Here is a 25,505-nt window from a genome sequence, read left to right as displayed (position 1 = left end):
GCATTCTGGTTACAAATTACTAACCGTTATATTCTACCCTTTCTAGATTTTCGAATAAACAACAACGAATTGTGAAAAATGTATAACGGGTGTGGTAAGTTTTACCACACGAACAATGTATGTATCACAATTGATATATAGAGGCGGATACCATCTACTAATTATACTTCAAAGGCGCTCTCTATCAATACAAAGTGTTATAGTTCATTACCTATTATCTATATTACGTAACTGGAAGATACACTAGACATGGATAAATAAGTCAAATTGTCAAATGGAAGTTATTCTTTGACAGTTGTCAACTTGTCAATAAAAACATCATTATTCTTTACCCAAGTGAATTCCATTTGAATTCGGTCTCTTTTATTCTCTTATAGCTTATTTTCTTTAAGTTTAACGTCTATTTTTATAAATAAGTGTGATATAGAAATGCATTAGTTTCATCGGTGAGTTAAATATTTAAAAAGTCCCTGAGAGCATACAGGCATTGTCCTTCCGTTTAACATGGCGTTTCATATCGACATGTGCGGATATATTCGTATAAAAATGTTGTGTTAGTTTATTTTACAAGTGTTGAATACATATTTATTGCTGTATTTTAAGTTCCAATAGGTAGTAGCGTCATTATTTTGTTACATAACGGGTTTATCGTATTATATGTAACATACCAAGTCAAGTATTACAATGGTGAAAACCCGTCGAAGTAACGGAGAGAATGGGGAGGTTGACGATGGGAATTACGCTGTAAACGACGTTGGCAGTATTTCTGATGAGAAGGTGAAATTACGTTACAGATATTAAGTATCTATTAGACAGGTCTTGCATCCTTGCTTTGTTTAGAAATACTCTTATGTGAGTCAACATCCTGTCCCCATTTCCTAGATGGTACTTTCTGCACATAGTTGCATGCGCTTTTGTTATAAACTTAATATCCATGGTTTTTCACAACCAGTTTTGTTATGATGTAATATTCCAATATAGTTGCATATTACTACACAACCCTTCACAAATAGTTTATGACAATGTTGAGTATCACACTTTAACAAGATGCGAATGCATGCCAGTATCCCTAGGCACCCAAGAACATGTTATAGCTTATTGATTTGCTATACCCTAAATAATGTTTTGTTCATAATACATTGTATGTCTGTGTAATCAATAGTAAAACTAGATTAATATTGGCATTGCACACTGTTTAAATTAAATCAAATCAAATCTTATACTGGTTCTTGACACTCTAACTGCTGAAAATTTGGGAGACTTTTTCTTAGTTGAAGTTACACTACATCTGTTGATGTTTAATTCATCTGGCAGTCACTACTATTTACATATTGCATGTGTGTGTACATGTAGTAGATGTGTACCTATATGGTTGTGCATATTACCTGCATGCTAGTACAGCTTTACTGCTATATAACTCAGCAGTTGAAATGCTAAAACTTTGCATACAGTTTGTGACTTATATTTACAGTTTCATGAACAAATAAAATTAGAAACTAATATCCTATTACTATGTACATTATAATTAAAGTAAAGTTTTGTACCAAATAACATTAACAAATTACTTTCATTGATTTTATATAAATTGAAGAGTTCTATGAATATAATCATTGGGGTAACTTAACATACTTATGTTAGGTTACCCTAAGGACAAACTATGATATGGAATATCAGAATTTAGGCATAGAAAACAATTATTGTTATTGATAATTGTCGTGACAATTACCCTACTCAAATATTATTGTATTTTTGCTAAAAGAAAGCCATACACCTAACTTTAAACTAAGAACCATCAATATCATAATTGCTCTATTTATTTAGAAGCTGTTATAGACAGACACAAAGACACATCAAAATTTAAAAAGACAAAATAATATAGTGGACGATTGATATATATAACATATGCAAGAAATATGTTTAAAAGTTGTTAATATATAGTGGAATATTGTTAACAATATAATAGTTCAGTAAAACATTGTTTTTTTTTCTAGTCTTGATGAATTGTGTAAATTTACAACCTTATTCTAAAAGTACTTTACTTTTTTTATTACATATATCTTTCAAAAATTATTTAATGTAGAAGTACCTTCTGTTTTATGTATGGGTATTATATTTTTTGTAGGTGTTATGCATGCCTATTAATCAAATTGAAATTTGCTAGAAATTAAAAATATATTTTGTTTATGTTTAGTAGAAATAATCTTAGCAATACAATAGTATGTTATGTTTTTTTTATTTAAATTTAATGCATATTTTTTTGTTCTTTAATTGTAGGCAAGCAATTGGTCTCAACGAGAGTTGAGGAGTAGTCAGTATAAAGTTACTAGAACAATCCAACACTGGCCTACTAAATGTAAGTTTGAATTGAAACACTATCAGAATTTACAACCTTTGGTCTTTCAACTGTATGATTTTAATAAATCAACTGCATTTACTGATACTATTTTGTTTATTTCTGGAAAATTATCTTATATTTATTTTAAATATGTGTTTTTATATATTTTAACTTTGACATATTTTATAAATATAGATAGTCGCAGACGCTGCACCATCAAGATGCCTCGTATTGTGTTTAATGAAAGTGATACGGAACCCGAAAAATATTCCCGAAGGTAGATATAGTTATATGTACAGTTTTGTTTCATTTTTCTATAAAATATAAACTCAATCTACAATAACATTGAAATAATTATAAACCAAAATTTGTTTCAAGATTGAGTCAGAATAATTTCAGTTTATTTATATAATAAAATAAGTAATAATAACCCTAGATAATTAACACAACGCTATCTAGTCCCACGGTAAGCAGAGCTTGTGTTATGTGTACTGATTTATACAAAAAAAAAAAAAAATTATTGTGACTACATATGTAATATATATAGGAAGCACACATACCGATATAAACAATCATAATCATGACTACAAATGTTTGCACCATGCGAGGAATCGAACTCGCGACCATCGGAAGTATAGCGCTGTGATAAAACGCTAAATCAATGAGACTGTTATTCTGTGAAATTACATATGTAGGTTCTATTCATGTGAAATACTTTGATAAATGATAACTTTTCTGCAGTCAACTGCTCTCTATTTTGTCTGTGTTGTATTTGTTTTATATTAAATTTAAAAATATTTCTTGTATTTAACATAAATCTGTTATTACGAAATTTTTAGATCTAGGCAAGTGAGAGTGTTCTTTGCTGAAGATAATGAGCCCACCAATAGTGTCCGTCGCAGTCGTGGTCCAAGGAAGAATTACGTAGAAGACAGTGAAGATAAACCTATACAAGAGAGTAAGTATACGTTAGTTCTTTGATTAAGTGTAGACTCTACGTTAATTGACTATCTGACAGTCAAATGTGTCTAATCTCTAATTAATTTGTTCTATGTAACAAATGTATTTAAATTTAGACAATGGGTTTTCTATGTGAAAAATGTTGTTTTATAACCACATATACCGGACGAGTTGAAATGTTTTAGTTTAGAATATTGTATAATATATGTATTATAATTCATATATCACTATCCTTTACTTTCAATTTCATTTGCTTTTGAGATAAAAACGCACAATATCGAAATCGAATCTATCCACATATCAAAGTTTATTAAATTCTGTTTAGTTTAACCGTGAAATGGTAACGGACAGATTTTATTTATAATCTTCATTGTTACCTGCGACTGTGTCTTTATTTAGATACAATCTTTCTTCATAATAAATTTCATTCACTTCGTTCAGCCGCTTAGTCGTAAAAAGGTTACAAACAGACAGAATGAAAAGCGCACTTTCGATTTTTTTATTGGCTTATATTGCCACTTTAACGTCAGTTACGGAGAATCTTGCATCAATGTAATTTACTATTTCAGACGTAAGAAGAAGCTGCCGCAAGCGTAAGCTCCTACATCACAATTTCAATGAGAGTTGGATAACTAATGAATTGAAAGTCAAAGGCTATCCAGATTTGTATGGCTTCCACGGGACTAGTTCTTCAGATGAGTCATACTCTGGCGATGAAACTAGAAGAACTCCAAAAAAAATGGTAAATTAAATTGTTGGTAATTGATTTCTTTATGTAATTGCAATCGCAAAGAAGCCGACGGCCCAACTGATGGCAATCAGACGAGGTTAAAAAATGGTGACGTTATTCATGCGTCGCCATTCCAGAGGACTAAGACATCATGCTTTCGATAAACTATTTGCGTCCCTAATTTGCACCCTAAACCTGAAACACAGCTTACTGAGCATACCTACATAATATACATAAAAAACACACAGATTCACACAAATCTGACATAAATGATACATCTGATATAAAACGGTGTGCTAAACTGCCAGACCACAGAAGCCCACAAATACGTGTATCCTTATTGCCTTATTTGTCATTTCCTGAAGATAAAAATATTATGTTTACAGACCAACAACCATGTCCCCACTAATATAGATGAAGATACACAGCTCTCAAGACAAAGACGAACATCCGCACGGTTTCTCAATAAGAAGTCCAATGTAAGTTAATTATTATTATATTTATTTTAGAGAAGTTCACAAAGAAAATAATAATAATAATAATGACCATACTGACATGTAACTCTCAATTGTAATACCAAATTATTTCCAGAACATAAAAGGAAAAATAGAATATAATAAAAAGTTCAGTGGATTAAACAGAGAATAAAAAAAATATGGTATAAGAATATATTCTTATGTGAAATTGTTATGTATACACCATTCAATATTTTTCCTAATAAAATATAGCACGTAGTTTGTTTTAATGTATTTGTACCCATTATAGCGATGCTCAGATGTCCGATATTAACTAAGAAAAGTCATATGCTTGCCCATAGACTTGAAACTAATTTAAAAAATATTTTTTTATATTTTAGGAAGCAACTGAATCGGATTCTGAAGAGGAACCAAATCAAACTGTCATTGAAAAAAAACCTTCAACAGAAACTAAAAAAGAAGAAGAGAAGATGGAAGTCCAGTCCATTGAAGATGTAAAAGCTGAAAGTGAACAAAATATTCAGGCACCAGACACTGAAAGGTAGTTAGATTATTTTGCATATATGCATGTCTAGTGGTTTATCCCAACTTATCAGGCAAAAATAAATATAATATAGGTATAGTCTATGTTCATTTGCATTAATGTAAGATGCAGACATTGAAATAATTTTTCATATAAATTCACTGGCTCCTCAAATTATTCTCTCAAAATATGCAATTTAAAATGGCATAATTGTTGATTAAAAAAATATATACATTGTATTATATGAAAATTTTAACTGTATACAGTAAATAATTTTTAAAGTTAGTACACTTATTGATGATGTATAGTATTGTGTAAAACAAATCCTGATTGGGTTGAAACTGTATTAATAAATTTTATTCTAATTATCTCATTTCGTAGTAATCAAGCTCCTGCAAGATCAACCAGAAGTAGCAGAGGGAGGGGTCAAACAAAGAAAGAAGATAGTCAGGAGACAGGTATTTTGAAATACATATTATTTACTTGTTTTGACTTCAAAATGTTTCCTTTCCATTTCCTTGAATTGATTATAGTTTTACTTGCTGACCTGGGAAACATTGACTTGCCTTTACATGGCTATTAAATAATACGGGTTGGTGTTAGAAGGGTAAAATTTTGGGAGTATTTTTTGACCAACATAAAAAAAAATATCCAAAAAATAAAAACATTTTTTGGGTGGACCATTTTTATCACGTACTTATACATTTCAAATTTCATCAAAATTGGTTAAGCCTTTCAGAGAAGTATGGCAACTAACACTACATGAGAATTTTCATATATATATATGTACATATAGAATAACCTCATTTATTTAATATATTGTGTTTTGTCTTTAATGTAAGGAATACATATTGTCGCAAAAAGGTTTATTAGAGGTAATAATATAATATATATATATATAAATATATTTGACTAGCATCCGATACATCGTCGTCGGAAAGTGGGAGCGAGCTGACGATGGGTGGCCAGCCGCGCCGCTCTAACCGTACACGCAAACCTAAACCTGCTTTCGTACAAATCGCCCAGGGACAGACCCGTAGCAGAGGTAAATCAATCAATCATTCTGTTTTGTATAACATACCATACAAATATTATGATGCGACGTCCATCGTTTAGACGCTGGAAACATCAAGGGAGTCGTGCGCGTTGGCGGCCCCTAAGAAACCTTAATAAACCCTTGAAAAAATCTATACGGTAGTCTCGCGAGAAAACCTCGACAAGTATTTTACTCCAAAATCTAAGTGTATGCGGGATGAACTTCCTCTGAAACCACACTGTCGGAGACCACTTAGGTTCCAGCGTGAGGGGATGAATTCAGTGTATTCTTGTTCACATACTATGTGTATATGAATATAGTAATATATTAGTAATGCATATTCTGAATAGTCAATATCGGATAGGCTTTTCATTGGTGTTTCCTAATTTCAGTGCATTAATGAAATATACTTTTTAGAAGATTAAAGTATATTTTCTATTTTAAAATCCTGATCTAAAACAATTCTAATAGTTTTATTCATTGTTTGCATATAAAAAGAAACCATGAGTTGAATGCATCCTCTACTACACAGATGTTTGACATGGAGGATGAATACACTATTATTCTTGTCTTTAACTTATTGACGTGACTATTTGACATGTTGTTTTTGATATAGTCAAACATGTAATCTGGAAAACGAAATTAATGGATTTTTTAATGAGTTCCTTAAATTCTAGCAGTAATAAAAGTATTTTTAGACATGAGAAAAATTTTAATCCCTTACGCTTTGTAATAAGCATTTAAATATACTAGGTACTAGGATAATAGAAATCTTGTGTGAAATTATAACAATTGTCCATTATTACAGCAAAAACATTTACAATAAGAAAGAAACCATATTCGTTGAGAGAGAGGAAACCAAAAATTTTACGCAGGAAGACAATCAGATGTGAGTATTAATCATTTGTATTGTATGTATTAACTTCATAACTTTAATTATAACGTAAGTTCATGTTTAATCTAAGTGTTAATTCTCATAGTTCTGACTATTTCACTTGTAATATATGGACCTGTAATATGCTATATATATAAAAAAAATGCATGACTACAGCAACATATCTATAAGTATTTAGATACAAATTTGCTTGGATAAAATTGTGCAAAGAAACTGTATTATTACTTGTGTTAATTTATGTTCTAATAGTATGTAGTAGATTATGAGTGTGTGTTTTTTTATATATGGTCATGACAATTTTGTTGTATTGAAATATTTTTAAGAGTTCAGCTAGGTTCAGTTAATAATAATATTCTGTATAAACAGAATATTAAAATCAAGGTTTACAATTATATTAGACTTTATTACATTATATAAGAAACAGCCATTATTAACTGTCGCCATGAGTTAGTTGAATGTAAGTTATATATTATTATTCTCAGCACAATCGCCGTCCAGTACAAGCAGTAGTAGTACAACGAGCTCCGATACAGAAGAAGATCTAAATGTTTCTATGAAAAATAAGACTAAGGGCAGGTAACTACCAAACACCATATTTATATTTATCTATTTACTTTCAATAGGATATGTTGTTTTTAGGAAATATATAGAAGAGAATAATAAAAACCTAAGATAATTCACACAATAACACCTTGTGCTAAGTTAAGCAGAGCTTGTGTTATGGGTACTTAATAGCTGATAGAAATACTTAAATATATTGTTTTTAGTATCGTAAATTAGAAAATGATTACAAATGTTTGTGTCGTGCGAGGAATCGAACCCGTGTTCATCGCAAGTAAGACTCTTTGCTCAAATTATTCCACATACGATTGTATTAAGGTAGAATCTAGATGCTTGCGGTGTGGTGTAACAGTGGTGTGTTTTTATAATTAAATAACTCCATGCATTATTTTATTACAAAAATACTGCAATGCATCTGTATTAGAACGCATGCTTCGAGAAACTACCTACTTGTATTGTTTAGAAATGTATTTAAACTTTTTTCTAAGGCAAAAGACAAAAGCCATGGATGACAAGAAAACAGATAGAGCATTAAGAGATATACAGCCTGTTGAAGTTGATGGCAGTGTGAGATTCTCATCGGTGAGTTTTTGTTGTTTATTACTATTGTTTTAGTATTTAGGTACCTAATTTATTAAATCCAAATTAGAATTTCAATTTTCAAGTCACTGAGTTATCATTTTTTACTTATCAATTAAAAAGAGTAGACTTTTTGAGCAATGCAAATTGTATTTAATGATAATTTTTTATAGAAAATGGTTATTTTTGTGTTAAAATAGTACTAATTCGTATGTCATAAAAGATTTGGTAAAATATTATTTTATTAGATTTTGCAATATGTCATTATTTCATACAGCCTTTTGAGACAAAGAAATCTTATTCAATTAAATAAAAACTATAACCAAAATGTTCTTATTCTTTACAAAGATGTGTATATTCACATTGAAATTTTGGTCATGTGATGTATTAAGTTTTATCACCAGCTTTCTCCTGTACTGATGTTTCGTATTTTGTTCCCTTGTTTGTCTCTTTTGAAAAAGCTTGCTCTCTTTTTTTAATAGACTTTATATCAGTTCTATCTCCATCATCACACAGAGGATTTCATGGTGAACTCGGAATGTTTCGCAATGCGTTTTGATTAAAAGTAACTAATTTATCAACAGGTGGGAGGTCTGGAAGAACATATAAAGTGCCTCCGAGAGATGGTGCTCTTTCCTCTCATGTATCCGAACTTATTTCAAAAGTTTAACACGAGGCCGGCAAAAGGAGTGTTATTCCACGGCCCACCAGGCACTGGCAAGACACTGTTGGCGAGAGCTTTAGCCAACGAATGTAGTCTGGTCGGTGGACGGAAAGTGGCATTCTTCATGAGGAAAGGAGCAGACTGTTTGAAGAAGTGGGTCGGTGAGAGTGAAAGGCACCTCAAACTGTTGTTTCAACAGGTGGGAATATTTTAATTGTATTTAATTTTTCTTAATTGAACACTAGTTTAATTACATCTTGGGAGATGTTTGTCTATTGAAGAAAACAAAAATCCATTCCATATCTCTGTCGTTATTTGCATGTCCGCTGTTTTTATAATAATTTTGTGAAATCCATTCTTAGTGTTTGCCTGCATCGTTAATGAAACCTATATTTAAAATTTCAAGTGTCTAGTTTTTCAACGACATCAGTTAGTAAAAATAAGAGTTATCTATTTATTATAGGAAAACCAGAACTGGTTCTACATATACTATATACATATTATACCAGTAGACACAATTTATATAAAATGTAAAGTGACAGACTTTCACAAACAATAACAGATTAATAATTAATAGCTTTAAATTCAACTCACTATCACTACGTATAAAGATAACACAAATTGAGATAATGAAGTTGGGAAAAGAACAAGATAATAGTAATTAATCATTATTGAGTTTATTTACATATGTATATATGTAAATATTCATATTGTTTAAATAATATAAATGTACGTGAAGTACATTTGCAAGCGAGTGTATGTGTGGTTGTGTAGGCAAACAAGATGAAACCGTCGATAATATTCTTCGACGAGATTGACGCGCTGGCGCCGGTGCGGAGCGTGCGTCAGGAACAGGTGCACACCAGCGTCGTCGGCACGCTGCTCGCAGAGATGGACGGACTCACCGACAGGTACAAGGCAGATTTATATGTATACATAATTAATTGATATTTCGATATAAAATTCACTGTTTATCCGATTTAATTCTTAGAATTCCATACTTATTTCTTGCAAGACTGTTACGTTTAAAATATAATACCTTGTATTATTCTAATAAAGTTTTGTTGAGGTTATTTTGCTTGGAATTGTACTTTAATTTTTACATTATTATGTTAAAATTGATTGAATGATAATGGAATGTGACACATTGACTGTATACGCTATTGGGGTACCAGGGAGGACGATAGGATGACCATGAAGTGGCAGTTAGACATTGTGGTGAATTCTAGAAATGAATCACAGCAGTTTCCAGGGCACCGCGTGGTAGTCCACCAGAAAGTGTATTTTGTTAAGGATGAGTGTCCTATTTCATATTACTATTTACTCCGTCCGAGTAATGTGAGTTGTTTGGTACAGAGGCGAGGTGATAATAATCGGCGCGACGAACCGGCTGGACGCCGTGGACCCGGCGCTGCGGCGCGCCGGCCGCTTCGACCGCGAGCTGCACTTCCCGCCGCCGCACGCCGCCGCCAGGAGGGACATCCTGCACATCTACACGCAGCACTGGCGCCCGGCCCTCGCCCCCGCGCACCTCGACCGCGTCGCGCACCTCACCAACGGGTACGGAGGTCAGTCCTCACACTGATACATTCACTGCGACATCCTGCACATCTACACGCAGCACTGGCGCCCGGCCCTCGCCCCCGCGCACCTCGACCGCGTCGCGCACCTCACCAACGGGTACGGAGGTCAGTCCTCACACTGATACATTCACTGCGACATCCTGCACATCTACACGCAGCACTGGCGCCCGGCCCTCGCCCCCGCGCACCTCGACCGCGTCGCGCACCTCACCAACGGGTACGGAGGTCAGTCCTCACACTGATACATTCACTGCGACATCCTGCACATCTACACGCAGCACTGGCGCCCGGCCCTCGCCCCCGCGCACCTCGACCGCGTCGCGCACCTCACCAACGGGTACGGAGGTCAGTCCTCACACTGATACATTCACTGCGACATCCTGCACATCTACACGGAACATTGGCCGTAGCTCGCGGCCTTACATAAGAAAGAATTCAAATCTACACATAGTTTTTTGGCATTAATGAACATTTTCTCTTTCATAGTTCATAATCATGATAATTTTGTTACAGGTTCGGATTTAAAAGCGCTGTGTTCGGAAGCTGTACTTAAAGCTTTAAGAAGAGTGTACCCTCAAGTTTATGAAAGTGAACATGCATTACTTATAGACCCAGAAAATGTAAGTAAATGAATGAATATATCTTTCCAATACTTATTTACTTTTATTAATATATATATATACTATACATAAATTTATTCCTATAAACAAAGAATTACTTATTAGTATTTATTATTCCATCTCGAATAAATGTTTATATATTAGTAAAATGTTAAAGTAAAAAAAAAACAATAGTTTTCCATAAAAAAATATATATATCGTAAATATGTGTGGTGAGTGATTATTTTAACATCATCATTAGGGCATAATTTCTGTATATCGCAAATATCGACGTATGTCGTAATTTCGATCCCCGTTCGAATCGAACACTGGATCGATCGTAGGGGGTCAGTCGAGTGAGAGTGGGTGTGGTGCAGGTGGAGGTGACGGGCGAGGACCTGGTGTGTGCGCTGGGCTCGCTGGTGGCGGCGGGCGCGCGCGCGCAGCCGGCGGTGTCGCGGGCGCTGCCGGCGCGCGCGCTGCCGCTGCTGCACGCGCAGCTCACCGCCGCCGAACGAGCGCTCGCCGCCGCCGCTCCCGACCGGTACCTACTTCATTCTAATATATATATATATTATATTAGTCCCCTTTGTCGGGGCTGCTTTAAAGCTGAAGAAACGGCGGCTCACGTAATCCTGGAGTGCGCGCCAGTGGCCCCACAACGAAAACAAATCCTCGGAACGGTGAGGTCGCTCCGTGAAGCCTGTGAAGACCAGGAGTCTTCTGCGCTTTTGGGAGGAGCTTGGCTGGCTACTTTACTAGTCTGGCTCTGCACACACGACGGCCCGAATGAGAGACTAATTGCGGAGACTGGAGTCCAACATACAATACAATACAATATATATATACGTATATTTGTTGATTGTGTTAGGGCTGCATTTAGTTTGCCTTAAGAGAAGTGGCCTTTTGTCTTGAGTGGAATTTACTGAATATTAGTAAGTAAGTATATATATGGTAGTGCGCTACATGGCTCATTAGTAGTGCGTACATTCGATGCGGAGTCGTAGTGCAGACTGATTTTATACTCACCTTGAATCTATGTTATCTGGAGAGGTAAACTATTGGGAGTGCGCCGAGTGTTGACAGAAATATTACAAATGTAGGCGCAGTCTTTATACTGACAGTGAAGTTAATGTTGTTCTTATGTATAGCTATTTCTCTACTTCGTTTCGTCAGTTTGTCCTAAGATATAAGCGTCCTCCAATGAAATCCATATTTCTCTGTCCAACGCTTTCCTTCTCTGTGTTGGTCCAGCCACTGCCTTTATATCTTCCTTCCACCTCTTTTTCTGTCGCCCTCGATTTTGATCTTTTGGATTCCATTCTAAAACATCCTTGGTCCATTTTGCATTTTCGTACTTCTTATTGGGTATCCGGTCTAATTCCATTTCAGTTTCTTCTGACTGTATCTGTAAATTTATTCTTTTTCCCTTATATATAACATACATATAAAATAATCTTGTATCTGGTCTAGTGTATATCTACGGTCACTGACGACGACAATTTGCCACGGTAGTTTCAATATACTACCATTATGAAGTATTATATTCCGTTATTTAATTAAATAACGGAAAATAAATTATATTTGTTTATTTTGCAAATAAATCTGTGTTGTCGTAGGTCGGAAGGTGCGGGCACGTTTCTGATAGCGGGCGAGTGTGCAGACTCGTTGTTGGGTCCGGCGCTGCTGGCGCGCCTCGAGCGGGCCACCGTACGAGAACTCAGCCTCGCCACGCTGCACTCTGCGCACGTGCTCACCCAGGAACAGGCGCTCATATCGGTAAGTTACTTATCTTTACTCGCACTTGAGTAGTACTCTTCGTAAAGTTTAAACAAGTTGCAAATATTTGTTTAAGCTCTGAAATTACATTCAAATATTCGTATATCACATCACGAATTTGGTAGTATTTAATGGTGTCTGGCGCGAGATTTATACTTCCATTGATCGGTTGCAGGTGTTCTCTGAGTGCCGGCGTGCGGAGGGCGGCAGCGTAGTGGTGATGCGCGACGCAGGAGCCGTGTGGGCGGCGCTGGGCGGCGCCATGGGCGGCGGCGCCCTGCTGCTGCAGCTGTGGAGATCGCGCGCCGCCGGGGCCCGCACGCTGCTGCTGGCCACCGCGCCCGCGCCGCGCCACCGCCTGCCCGCCGAGGTACGTACTGCTGCAGGCCACCGCGCCCGCGCCGCGCCACCGCCTGCCCGCCGAGGTACGTACTGCTGCAGGCCACCGCGCCCGCGCCGCGCCACCGCCTGCCCGCCGAGGTACGTACTGCTGCAGGCCACCGCGCCCGCGCCGCGCCACCGCCTGCCCGCCGAGGTACGTACTGCTGCAGGCCACCGCGCCCGCGCCGCGCCACCGCCTGCCCGCCGAGGTACGTACTGCTGCAGGCCACCGCGCCCGCGCCGCGCCACCGCCTGCCCGCCGAGGTACGTACTGCTGCAGGCCACCGCGCCCGCGCCGCGCCACCGCCTGCCCGCTGAGGTACGTACTGACTGCTGCAGCACACCGCCGCCCCTGTATGCCGTCGACGCGCTGCTTGTGCAGATGTATGAGCCCCACGCATTGAATTGTTCATTTTACATATGCAATAAAAGAGAATGTTCATAAAATTATTTATTTCATAATTTCAGGTTGTAATTCTTAATAGATTAACATTGAAGAAGTATTTATGTTTTAATACAGCCTAGTATAATTACCTTCTATTAAAATTCATTATCTTTTTTACAGCTGCAAGAATTATTCCCGCTATACAAAGATTGTACATACAATATTCGGGAGCCAAACGTGTCTGAAGTTATTACTTTTCTGAAGCCGGTAATAGCCGAAGCGCTGTTACCACCACCGCCCATTGAGAACAACGAGCCACTGCCTCCATTACCTAGAGGTAATAAGAAATGTTAGGAAATAGACTAGATGGAAACAAATATAAAAAAAAATACATAATTACGTAATATAAAAATTAAAAAATATTACACACTCAATCAGTGAAATTGATTAAAACTGCCATACGAATATTTTAAAATTACTAATCACTACATTTCTGGGCCTGTGTAATTGCTTATTTGCAAGCATATCATAATGGTACTAGGGTAGACATTTACAAGATGCAGATGAGTAATATTAAGACGTCAGCCTCTCTTCCATGTTGCTTTACCTAAAAAGATGCATATTATGTGTGTAAGTTATTATATGATAATTGTGCACTGCGACATAACTAAATAAATAAAATAGATCATTGACCCTTATAGTACCTAGTAAAGCGTACTGTGACTGAAGATACATCAGCAGTTTTTAAAGGCCAATTTATACAAAACTTATTTTCGTTTACTGCATCATCAGCTGCTTTTACATGACACATTTTTTCATGGGCGACCAGGAGCGCACGCTTTTAGAACGTGAAAGCCAGCGCCCGCAGTTGTTACGGAGATTTTATTTTACTATTTTTTGTGTTCACTTTTTCGCGCATGATAGCGAGTATGTTTCAAGTCACTTTCTTTTAAAATTTTATTTTTATTCCACACATATTATTTATAAAGACACGTTTAAAATTTATAAATTATTAATAACTATAGTTATGTCTTTTGGTCTATAGCTAGAGTTCCTCCATTTTGCTATTTTAATTAATTACAAAAAGGCGCTAAAGCACTTACAATAGAATGCGCGAGACGCGGCGTGGTCTTTCTCTTTCTCTTTGTCTACATTTACAGGCACATTTTTGCGTGAAAGCCGATTCCGTGAAAGAGCGTTACATGTGAAGGCAGCTATTATCGTAATGTGTACTCGTATATACAATACTTGGGCATGTAGATGGTAATGCGGATATTTTGGTAGCATCCTATATATAATGGCATTTGGTACAGCTCCACCACCTCCACCGCCGAGAGAGAGCGAGGAGGAGATAGCGCGTCGCAAACGCAAGGAGGACTACAAACTGCGAGAACTGAGGATATTCCTGCGCGACATCTGCCGGAAATTAGCGTCGAACCGACGCTTTTATAAGTTCACAAAGCCTGTCGATCTGGAAGAGGTAAGAATCATATATTTAACTAGTTGCCAGCGTTCCGTAGAGACGAACTTCAGTATTCCATAGATTTACCATGCGGGAGCCGGGTCCATCGTGGCAGAAGCAAACTTCTAACAGATCCCGGGATTTAGACCCTGGTGCAGATTTAAAGAGGCACTTGACGTACGTTAACACTCATCTTCACAGCTTGTTTCTCTCCGTGCTAGGCCAGATCTGGTAGGAGGATCTGGTGCAGCTTTAGATACACGTTCTAGATTCGAACTTACTGCAGTTCTAGACAGGCCAAGATATTTTAGAAAGTTGTAGAGATATTTCGCTGGTATATCTATCGTTCCCCCGTCGACCGCATGGTAAATTATTTAAGTGACAGTGGAAGGCGTATGAAAAGTAATAATAAGAAAGGTTTAGAAGAAGTAAGTGGAGACGCGTAAAGATTACACTATTACTTGGGAAGACAAGAAATAGTGATACATGCTTCAAATATTAGTTTTTATAATTCTCTAGAACGAAACAGAAATTAATTTTCATCTAGAAACTTGACTGATCGTGAGATGGAAAGTGGCAACCGTTGCCTACAGACATGAACAGCCACGGAAATCAATCACGGACCAGTGTAATACTACCATTATTAATATCACAGCACTGTTAATTATTCCAGGTGACTGACTATTTAGATATAATAAAGCAACCGATGGATCTGGAGACTATGATGACGAAGGTGGACATGCATAAGTATAACTGCGCCAAGGAGTTCCTCGATGACATCGACCTTATATGTGCTAATGCGCTAGAATATAATCCAGACAGGTAAATTTTAATTCAGCACAGGTATTCGATAAATATTTTAAAGAAAACCCTGATGTCTCTCACACTAAACTCCTATTTCACGTTCATTGATAAATGAGGGAAATTATTTAATGGTTATTACATCGCATAAAAATATTGTTTTATAAATAATTTTTGTGTATATGTTTTGATCGTTTTGATTTATGATTCTGAGTAAATTTTTCAACTATTTTATTTTCTACTTACAAATTATGTTTGTGTTATATTTGGCAGATAAATTATGTGGTATATTTATACAAATATTAAATTTATCTGGTTAAAAAGCGATATTGAATCTTATTTTTAAAAATCTTATAAATTAATAGATTAACCTTAACTTGATCGAACAGATATCTTAATGGCTTTCTGAATCTGTCAAATGTTATAGTATAAAATTTGTCTGTACCATAGATAATTTCTCTACGCACTCATTTATTTATTCCATAAAAAATATATTCACATCATAAATTTATTTCATAACATGTGCATATTTTTTTTTCACATTCCCCCGGTGCCAATCAAAGGGCTAGAGGGATGTATAGGTATGAAAAAATGCTTGTAATGGTTACAAAGTATTTATTAAGTTTTAATATTTAATGATTGCGGATTACATTGTATTATTATATGTAATTGTATTACATCCTCTAACCTTTTGTCCGTTTATATCTCGGACATTTATATCTTGCACACACTGCATGTTATTAGTATTAAAAGCATGGCTTAGAACAATTAATAAGTAGAAATGACATACAATTATTATGATACTGTATTTACAACCCAATAGTTTCTTTTATAATAGATTTAGTTAACCTTACTCCAAAAACGATCGAAATAAGATTACCGCATAAATTATTTACTGTGCGATTCATTAGGCTAGAAAAATGACAGTTTTGTGTAAATAGTTTATTTTAATATATCTTTTTGTCAAAACTACAAGTTATATTTATACATTTTTTAACAAATTATTGCTGTAATTTAAACAATATGATTGTGTTATTCTGTTTTACTTCTTTATAATAATAATTTAATTAAAAATATAAAATATACAGAACCATTCTGTTATTGCAGTCTTGATTATTTTCTACTTATTAGTTGCATCACCAAAGCAGAGTTGAGTAGATTACGCAAGTTAAATGATGCTACTGCTCGAAATATATTCAATCAAATCAAAATATGTTTGATCATGTCATAAGATCTATTACGACTCTCATATCATATATGTCAAATCTATCGCTAGTTCGGACAATTAATATTACACTTATTTTGATGTTATTGAACATTTAGTAGAGGTGCCTCGTTATAATTGCGAACTTGTGTACAGTATTATATGGCATTATTTATTTTGTTTTAACCCACCCTTTGTGTGCCTAATTGCGAATAGTTTGTTAGAAATAACAAAAACTTGTGTGATCTAATATACATTAAATCATTATTTAACAATTTCACCAATTATTGCTTTGATTAAAATGAACTTGTATTATTATTACAAAATAATAGTATTTTATAAGATTGGATTGAGTTTTTTGTAGAATTTAAGTAAAGACATACTTTGATATTTTTGCAAAATTTTATAGCATTTAATGAGTATGGAAGTGTGAGCTTTATATAAACCGCAAATATGATATTATTTAAAATTAGTAACTTGTTGTGTGATCTTACGAAAATTTATATATCAATTATGTTAATTACTCTTTATACTCAAGATTTAGAGAGGAATAGGAAAACTTTTTTTAAAAAGTGCGAATGACATATCTGATATAGAAGTATAAAACTATCTTGCGAATATTGAAGCCCTCTTTCGAGTTTATTAATTTCAATATATATACGCTATGACGTCATTCATATTATCTTCGGTATATAATATTCTCATGTTATATATTCTTCAATATACTGTCTTTACAATTTATAACTCTTAAAAAATCGATAATACCTACTCAAATATACATTTATAGGTTTCTATATAAAACATAAACATGGAGAATAGTGAAGTTTTTTTTTAAGTTATATATTGTATGCGCCAGGACGTCGTCGGACAAGCAGATCCGTCACGAGGCGTGCTCGCTGCGGGACCACGCGCACGCGCTCATCGACGTCGAGATGGACAGCGACTTCGAGCTCGAGTGCCGCGACATCGCGCGCCGCCGCCGCCGCCTGCCAGCCCAGCCCGACCACGACCTGCCCGACTTCATATACACCGCCTCCAATTTACGTAAGACCACACACAGACTTGTTGTCTATATAGTATATTTATTGAATAAGTTAAACTTGAATGAAACTTACGGGGGAATTAATTTTAGCTTCAAATCAGCCTATAAAGTGTTATGTTAAGATATTTTGCTTATTAATGAGAATTTACTTAAGCCGAAAATCAGATCGTAACCTGTGTTTCAGTTCAATAGTGGTATAGTCGTTTAATTATAGAATAAAGCGTGTGTTTGATTGTTCTACTAAAGACCGACCAGATGTTCTTCGCATGCACCTCTAGTCAAACCATAGGGATTACAGTGTTACTCGAAGGCGCTTTGCATTATTGACATTTACTAATGCTAAATAAAGAATATGCAATATTTAGACTATGTTGTTATATAAACTATATTGTTACTATGCTTTGGCTAATAGCTGCTTATATAATAGGTAAAATATACGTGGAGACAATTTTATAAGTTCAAGTAAATGTTATATTGCAAGCAATTAATATTTAAATATTAATTGAATTAGGCCACGGTTTAGACTCCACAGCGAACGATAGCAAAACGGCGCAAACTCCACAAAACGGCGAAAAGAGTGAGACGCAGTCTGCAAAGCGCAAGCGCAGGCGCATCAACGCGTGGTCTAAGGGGCTCGTTGTTAAACGACAGAAGACTTCACAGAAGGTAAAGCATTTTCTTATATTTAATTGTTTTATGTTATGTCTAATTGTTTTATGAAATCATGATAGTTTATTCATTAATAAACTTGATATCTATATCTTTTTGCTTGACGTATATTTAATTGCTTACCTATCTATATTTTAGCTTTGACACAACAGCTTAAAATAACATTTAGAATTAAAGTTACATAAATATACATATAATTTGACAAGTTAAATCATCAAGTTACTTTAATAAATTCGCATTAGTCTCATAATATATTTTTTCTTTAAAATTTCCTGGTCCTCCGAGTCAAATTTGTCAAATTTTGAGGTTATTATCATATTTTTTACTAACACTCTAGTACTTACATATAGTATAGTATATGTCGGTACAATTTATTGCTACGAGCGTAATTATAACATGCATCCTGCAACAACCGTAAATATTAATATATAGAGTTTGAAGGACACAAGCATGGCAATAACGGACGAGGAGTCGAAGGAGAATAAGCCGATCACATCGACGCCACTGCCGATGGCCAACGGCGACGGCAGCTCGTCCGCCTCCGACGACGACGCGCCGCTGCGTCCGCCCAGCGACGAACTACTGCACATCACCGCGCAGCCGCCCAACAACCACCTGTTAGAGAGGTCAGTCTCTAAATTATATTATATGTCTAGAAATGTATCAGGGAGAGAGAAGAGGGCTCGTTATATCTTACTAATAATATAAACGCGAAACTTTGTGAGTATGGATGGATGGATGTTTGATACTTTACTTTTCACGTAAAAGCAATTGAACGGATTTTGATGAAACTTTCCCGTAATATAGCTTATATGTAAGACTGACATATAGGTTAAAAATATATTATAAATATATTGTCTAAGTTGGTCGAAATATAATGATAAATAACAAGTAAGTGTGATGCAGACGCTTTTATGTAATTGTAATGACTACTAGCGTATAAGCTGACGGGTCACCGCATAGTAAATGGTAACGGCTTAGACAGTTAGATAAAATATTATTATTGCAAATTAAAACAACAAATATTCATGTTAATTTTCTTTACAGTCCAACAAAATCCACAGAAAAGACCACTACAAAAACATCACCAAACAAAAGAAATTCTGGGCACGATACAGCAAATGGAGGTATGTACATTTGTTTTGCCATTGCCTACTTATTAGAGCGATTGAAGCTACATGATGTAAGGTAATAAGGTAACAATAATACAGGTTTTCACAGGGTCTAGTATTATATTTAAAAATATTATTTGAACTTTGAACATAAATCGAGTTTACGTGATGAATGTAAAATGTTTCTAATTATTTAAATTAAATATGGTAAGTATTATTTAATAAAGTAACATTTAATAAAATAACAAGTTTTTTACTTGTTCTTCATTTATGACGAGATAGGAGGCTTTTATTGGTATATCGAATTTCGATTTTGTTGTTTTCAGATGGCGACAAAGTACTGATAAACAAGACTGAGTTAGATAACGTTGTATATAAGAATGCGAAGGCGTTGAGGTCTATAGGTCTCGAGGCGCTCCTGGACCTTGAAGAGCAGCTATCAGCGGTAGTACGATCGTACTCCACAAAGCTGGACCGCACTAAATTACCGCAAGATCTCCACGCCATTGTGAATAGATACCTGCAGTTAGCGAAGAAATGAAAGTAAATACGATGGAGTTATGTGTTCAAGGCGTAAGGACATCGAATTTTAGATAGAAAGGTTCGGTCCATGTTTTTAAAGTAAATTTGTTGGTGTATTTATGTGGATAACGGAGAGTTGGATTGGATGATTGAGACGTGAGGTGTGTCGTGTGTCGATATGACGCCTTTTGTTTACGCTGTCCACTTTGGATGTATTTATATTTATTTTGTTAACCTTTATTTTTGACAGACTATTGTTTACTTTTTGTAGATGTATTTTGACTCGGAGAAAACGAAGTCACCTTTAATTCTCGATACTGCATTAAACTTAGTAAGAGATCTTAATATAATTTTGATAGTGTAAAGTTGTATTACCGTGTTTACCTATTTAATTTTCTTTCCCGTAATCTGTCGGTTGCAGATCTGTGGTAGTCGGTATAACATATCCGATAGTAGGTGTATAGCCCGATATATTACAAAAATATATATACTTGACGAATATTCTACAGAATACCAACACATCGCATATGTTGGTGACAATACATTGTCACCAACATATGCGATGTGTTGGTATGAGAATCCAGTAGATAGTGTATTGGGTAATATTACGTTTGTAAAAGTTTTGTATATACCAAAAACACGTTTAGGGTTTCGTTTTTCCGTGTTATTTCCAAAAATAATCTTAGCTTTATTGGAAGGGATAGACAACAATGCGCTCTGATTGGTTTATCGCGAAAATCTCGAATTTATTATTAAAATGAAGGTATTTAATGGAGTATGTATAAGTAATTTTAATACATTTAATATCAAATTAGTACATTAAAATCGAATATTTATTTAATAGTTTGTTACTGGCATCGCAACGTTTGTGTGTTAATTAACATAAATTTTAATTGTCTTTCTTTATATCTGATTTATTAATGTTTTTAGTACTGGAGTGTCGTAGTATTGAAGTACTAGTGTCTCAATTGTTATCTAATCATTACTGCTTCATATAAAATTTAACGCACTCTATGCCATTCAAAGTGGATAGCCCATATCAAAGACAATTGGGGTCGTTATTCAATCTTGATTTTAGAATGCAAAATAACAATTTTTACTTGATCTGCGTGATTAAAATTATAAACGGTTTCTTAGAGTAGTGGAGTTTCTGAAATTACTTATTTCTCTTTTAAATATACTGCCATAGGTATGATAAAAATTAAGAACTTAAAATTAAGATGAAAGCTAGTAAATGTATTTGATTTTTGAATGAAACTCCGCTAATGTGCGATAATCTGAGTATTATTATTATGTATAAAAGATGAAAAAGCCTTTAATTAAATTTGATAACTACACAGGTATAATTGAATGTAAACCATTCCTAATTAGCCAAATTGCGAGTGAGAAATGTCAATAAATAAATAGTGCTCGGCGATGTGCTATCTGAACAAAGGGATAATATTAATTGAGATTGCTGAACAGAGATAACTATAACTTTCCATCTCTTTCTTAGTACGATGTCGCCGGGCGCTGTGCTAAGTTAGGTTAATCCGGTTGTTAAATTGCCCGCTGGTCTGTGATATGTAGAGGAGGTTATATAATATGTACATACCACTTAATGAAATAATGTTTATTTTTCACTCGTACTCTAAACACAATTTCATGTTTCGCGGTTCCATATGTTCTAGAGAAAATGAATTACAAAAAGACTGAAAATACGCCATATTCAATAAAGGGCATGACTGATTTATTTATAGTTAAGTACAAGACAATATCATTTCAATACTATTAGTATTTATAAGAATTTATTCAAATTGGTTTTAGGGTCATGATAATCTTACTTTGTGAGTGATTGCTATTTTGTTTCGTTTGACAGTTGATTCAAGGGACCGCGATAGATGAAATGTAATTTATATATATCTATAATATATCATTACTTAATATATGTATGTCTATCGTCAGTGCAAATATACAATTTGGCTTTTTAGGTGGGAAAAATTGAGCACTGATTCTAATTTATATCAATTACCAAATATATCTAAATTAACCACCTTGTATATCGTAGCTTAAGGTTGTATGTACTAACATTATTTTGATATAGTTAAATTATTGTGAGTTTCCGAGATCAACAACCATGGTTTTGATAATATCTGAATACATGGTTAATACCTTGTAGATGTCGTTAAATTTTGTATATAAAACAGTTTAGTATAAATTGTATAGCTTTTTGTCACAATCCCGCCAATTTAAACGGGGATCGAAATTACGATTGCCTGAGCCCAGGTTTGAACCCACTAGCGGTGCCCTCGGACTAAAGTCGTATCCGTCAGGCGGGAGTTGGTCTTCAGCAGCTTTAGAAGTCCTTCCGCGGACTGTGAGTGCCATCTGCACTCGTCCCCTATCGTTCAATGAAGCTGTAAAGGCCAACTGTGAGCTTAGTATAGATTGAAAAAAAAAAACAACTCCCAAACGTAACTCTTCGCGGACTATGCGTAATATCGATGTTGGATCGGATTATCATATATATGGGATCATATCTATACTGTGTACAAACTAAGTGCTTAGCTAATTCACATTATCTAACCCATTACCGTTGTTAGTGTTTTGCGTCAACGGAGTTTAAAATGCCACACAAAGATTTTTTCTGTCGACCACATTGGATTGGGTAAATCAAGGATACGAAACCACTACAAGACAAAGAGAAGACACCCCCATACGGAGACTATTTAATTATACCGATAATTACTCGAACTATCTGTCATCTATGTATATATATTCACATTATGTCTCATGAGAGGGTATCTCATATAGAATTTAATTGTGATCGTCTACAAGATATTAATCCAGTGTTATTTCAGTTAAGCACCGTTGTCGTGTTGTGCGACAGTGTTGTTTGTGTAGTTCAAATTATTGATAAGTTGGAGTGGAGTTACGCAAAGTTTGCTCTGAATGTACATACAAGATATGTTTCAACTGCATTAATTTAATAATAAGACTAATAGTTTTAATTTTAAAGTCGATTTTCCAAAAAATGGTTACTTTGGAAGTTAATCCGGTTTAATATTAAGGATAAGGCTCCGGTATAGTAAGCGCAAAATAAACTGGAATATGAATGGTAACTGTGGCTCGTACAAACTTGACCTGCCAATTTAATAACACGTTGCGAAAAATGACAAATGCAATGCAATTCAATTTGTATACTTATACAGTCAAGGTTTAAACCGCCTTGTGTTTGGTCCTGTGTATTAAATACCATAAAGCTCTTTATTGGATTATTATTACTTCATAAAAATGTATGATTAACTTGTATTCATACGTATGTATTTGTTTGTCTAAATTCAGGGCAAACATTGTGTATTACAGTCAGGTTCATATAGATAGTAGTATCATGGATGGTCAATAATGTGTTAAACGGTACAGGTTAAATACATCCTAATAGTAATTGGATTGGATTGATTGGTTAAAGGGTGCCTCTGGAATGAGTGGTATCACAACATAATTTTGAAATATTCCAATTTAATTGATAGCTAATATCTTTATGAGGCCGACTGTACTATTGATGGGTTGTTACGTAATTAAAGATGTCGATTTTTAAATGTATAAGATCTGTTGATTAGAATTAGGGCCGTCGTGGTACCGCACCGTGAGACTTTAATTTCACTGATGACGTTAATTTACACTGGTGATGTTAATTTACACTGGTGACGATTAAAAGGCGTTGTCTATGTTTTATGTACTAAGTACCTACTTAATTTATGTATAAATTGTATGGATTGGGTGAGTCGACACGTTCTAATTGATTTATATAAATTTATACAGTACTATTAATTATTTTTATTTCATAAATTATTGATAAAATATTTTATAGTTTTACCATGGGATTTTCAATAGCTTTCTATTTGTCGAATTGAAGTCTGATTGCCAATACTAGTTCAGATATAACAAGAAATTCTATATAATGTTCACTACCTTGATATAAGAGGTTAATCATAACGTTATTTGACAATCTGAGATGTACTTAAATGCATGTGCAATGCAATGCATACGTTCAAACTTTTTTTTATGCTTAAGGTCCAGTGGAGAGTACATTATATTAGAAATAACTTATAGAATCTTTATATGTATAGCGTATATCTAGATAAAAATACGTAACTTTCTCTAAGGAATATTATCGAAATAGGAAGATATTCTAAAATTATATTACTAATATTGTACAGTTAAAACTTGGGATTAATTGTCTAATGAGTTGAGATAACAATTTCGAAATGACGTAACTCCATTCTCTTAACGTACATTTGTGTACTTCAAGGAAACGCATTAAATCAAATACAATTCTAAAATAGGCCGTGATTCAGAAATTACCATGTTCCTTGGTGAAACTATTTCGTATAAATACATAATGGGCGTTATATTGTCAAATATATGAGATGGTAATGTGCATTTTGGAGTAGTAGATACAGGGTATAAAAGAAAATTGACTAAGTTATTCTTAAGCTTTAAAAGGTATTGTAGAATTTTATAATGATGTTAAAAGTGCATCAACAGCTTCATGATTTGTCTATAATTTCATGTATTTGACAATGGTAAAATCCTATTTATTTTGTTAGTCATGTATATAATAATTATTAACCCCGAAGTAGTGGTCTAATGTCCTACAAACTGTCTTTGTGTTGCTATTTTTAAGAATGCTATTTGTGCTATTCCCAGTCTATGTACACTCTCCACAAGGACCTCTAGTTTTCTTAATACACTTATGTGAATATCATAGAAATATTTATCAAATAATAAAAAACAAACCCATGTGATATCGATATAAGGAATAAAACATGTTCAATGGATTTCAGTAGTTACCTATCTCCAAAATGGAATCAAATTCTATGCCATAGATCACAATGTCGACATATATGTGTGTATTATATGAAACATAATTAATTAATAATCTGCTTGCATTTGCTCAATACGGTGTGTATGTCGGACATTCTTGTAAGCACTCACAATATCCACCGGTTAGTGTAATTTTGTAATAAAATTGTATTTAAATTAAACAAAATAAAAGGGTATGATTAATGTGATATCACATATTGTGTTTTTTTATCGGACTTTCGTTCCTCAGTTTGTTTCAAATATTCTAGTATGTAGTAGTAATCCAGTTGCATTAACAACTATGTATGTTTTTGGTAATATAAGATCGTTGTGGGCGAGAGAATGAAACAGCGCAGTGGTAT

The 25,505-nt window shown here is 34.7% G+C and overlaps 1 protein-coding gene across 1 annotated transcript; it reads left to right on the top strand.

Annotated features, from left to right (window-relative positions):
* Window positions 1-487: 487 nt before the first annotated feature.
* Window positions 488-21,038, top strand: LOC131843917 (ATPase family AAA domain-containing protein 2-like). The gene is made up of 28 exons (XM_059192701.1): window positions 488-777; window positions 2,275-2,353; window positions 2,531-2,612; window positions 3,175-3,293; window positions 3,865-4,037; window positions 4,412-4,504; window positions 4,882-5,042; window positions 5,406-5,482; window positions 5,941-6,069; window positions 6,869-6,949; window positions 7,438-7,531; window positions 8,005-8,098; window positions 8,680-8,958; window positions 9,534-9,670; window positions 10,116-10,327; window positions 10,856-10,962; window positions 11,319-11,485; window positions 12,561-12,720; window positions 12,896-13,090; window positions 13,667-13,823; window positions 14,800-14,966; window positions 15,622-15,770; window positions 16,313-16,330; window positions 17,810-17,997; window positions 18,507-18,661; window positions 19,097-19,290; window positions 19,712-19,791; window positions 20,103-21,038. The coding sequence occupies exons 1-28, from the start codon at window positions 685-687 to the stop codon at window positions 20,315-20,317; spliced, it is 3,855 nt and encodes a 1,284-aa protein (XP_059048684.1). The 5' UTR covers window positions 488-684; the 3' UTR covers window positions 20,318-21,038.
* The last annotated feature ends 4,467 nt before the right edge of the window (window positions 21,039-25,505 follow it).

The sequence above is a fragment of the Achroia grisella genome, unplaced genomic scaffold, assembly GCF_030625045.1.
Source record: "Achroia grisella isolate CSIRO2021 unplaced genomic scaffold, CSIRO_AGI_Agris_v1 utg359, whole genome shotgun sequence".
NCBI lineage: Eukaryota > Metazoa > Arthropoda > Insecta > Lepidoptera > Pyralidae > Achroia > Achroia grisella.
This window is presented reverse-complemented; position numbering and strand designations above follow the sequence as displayed.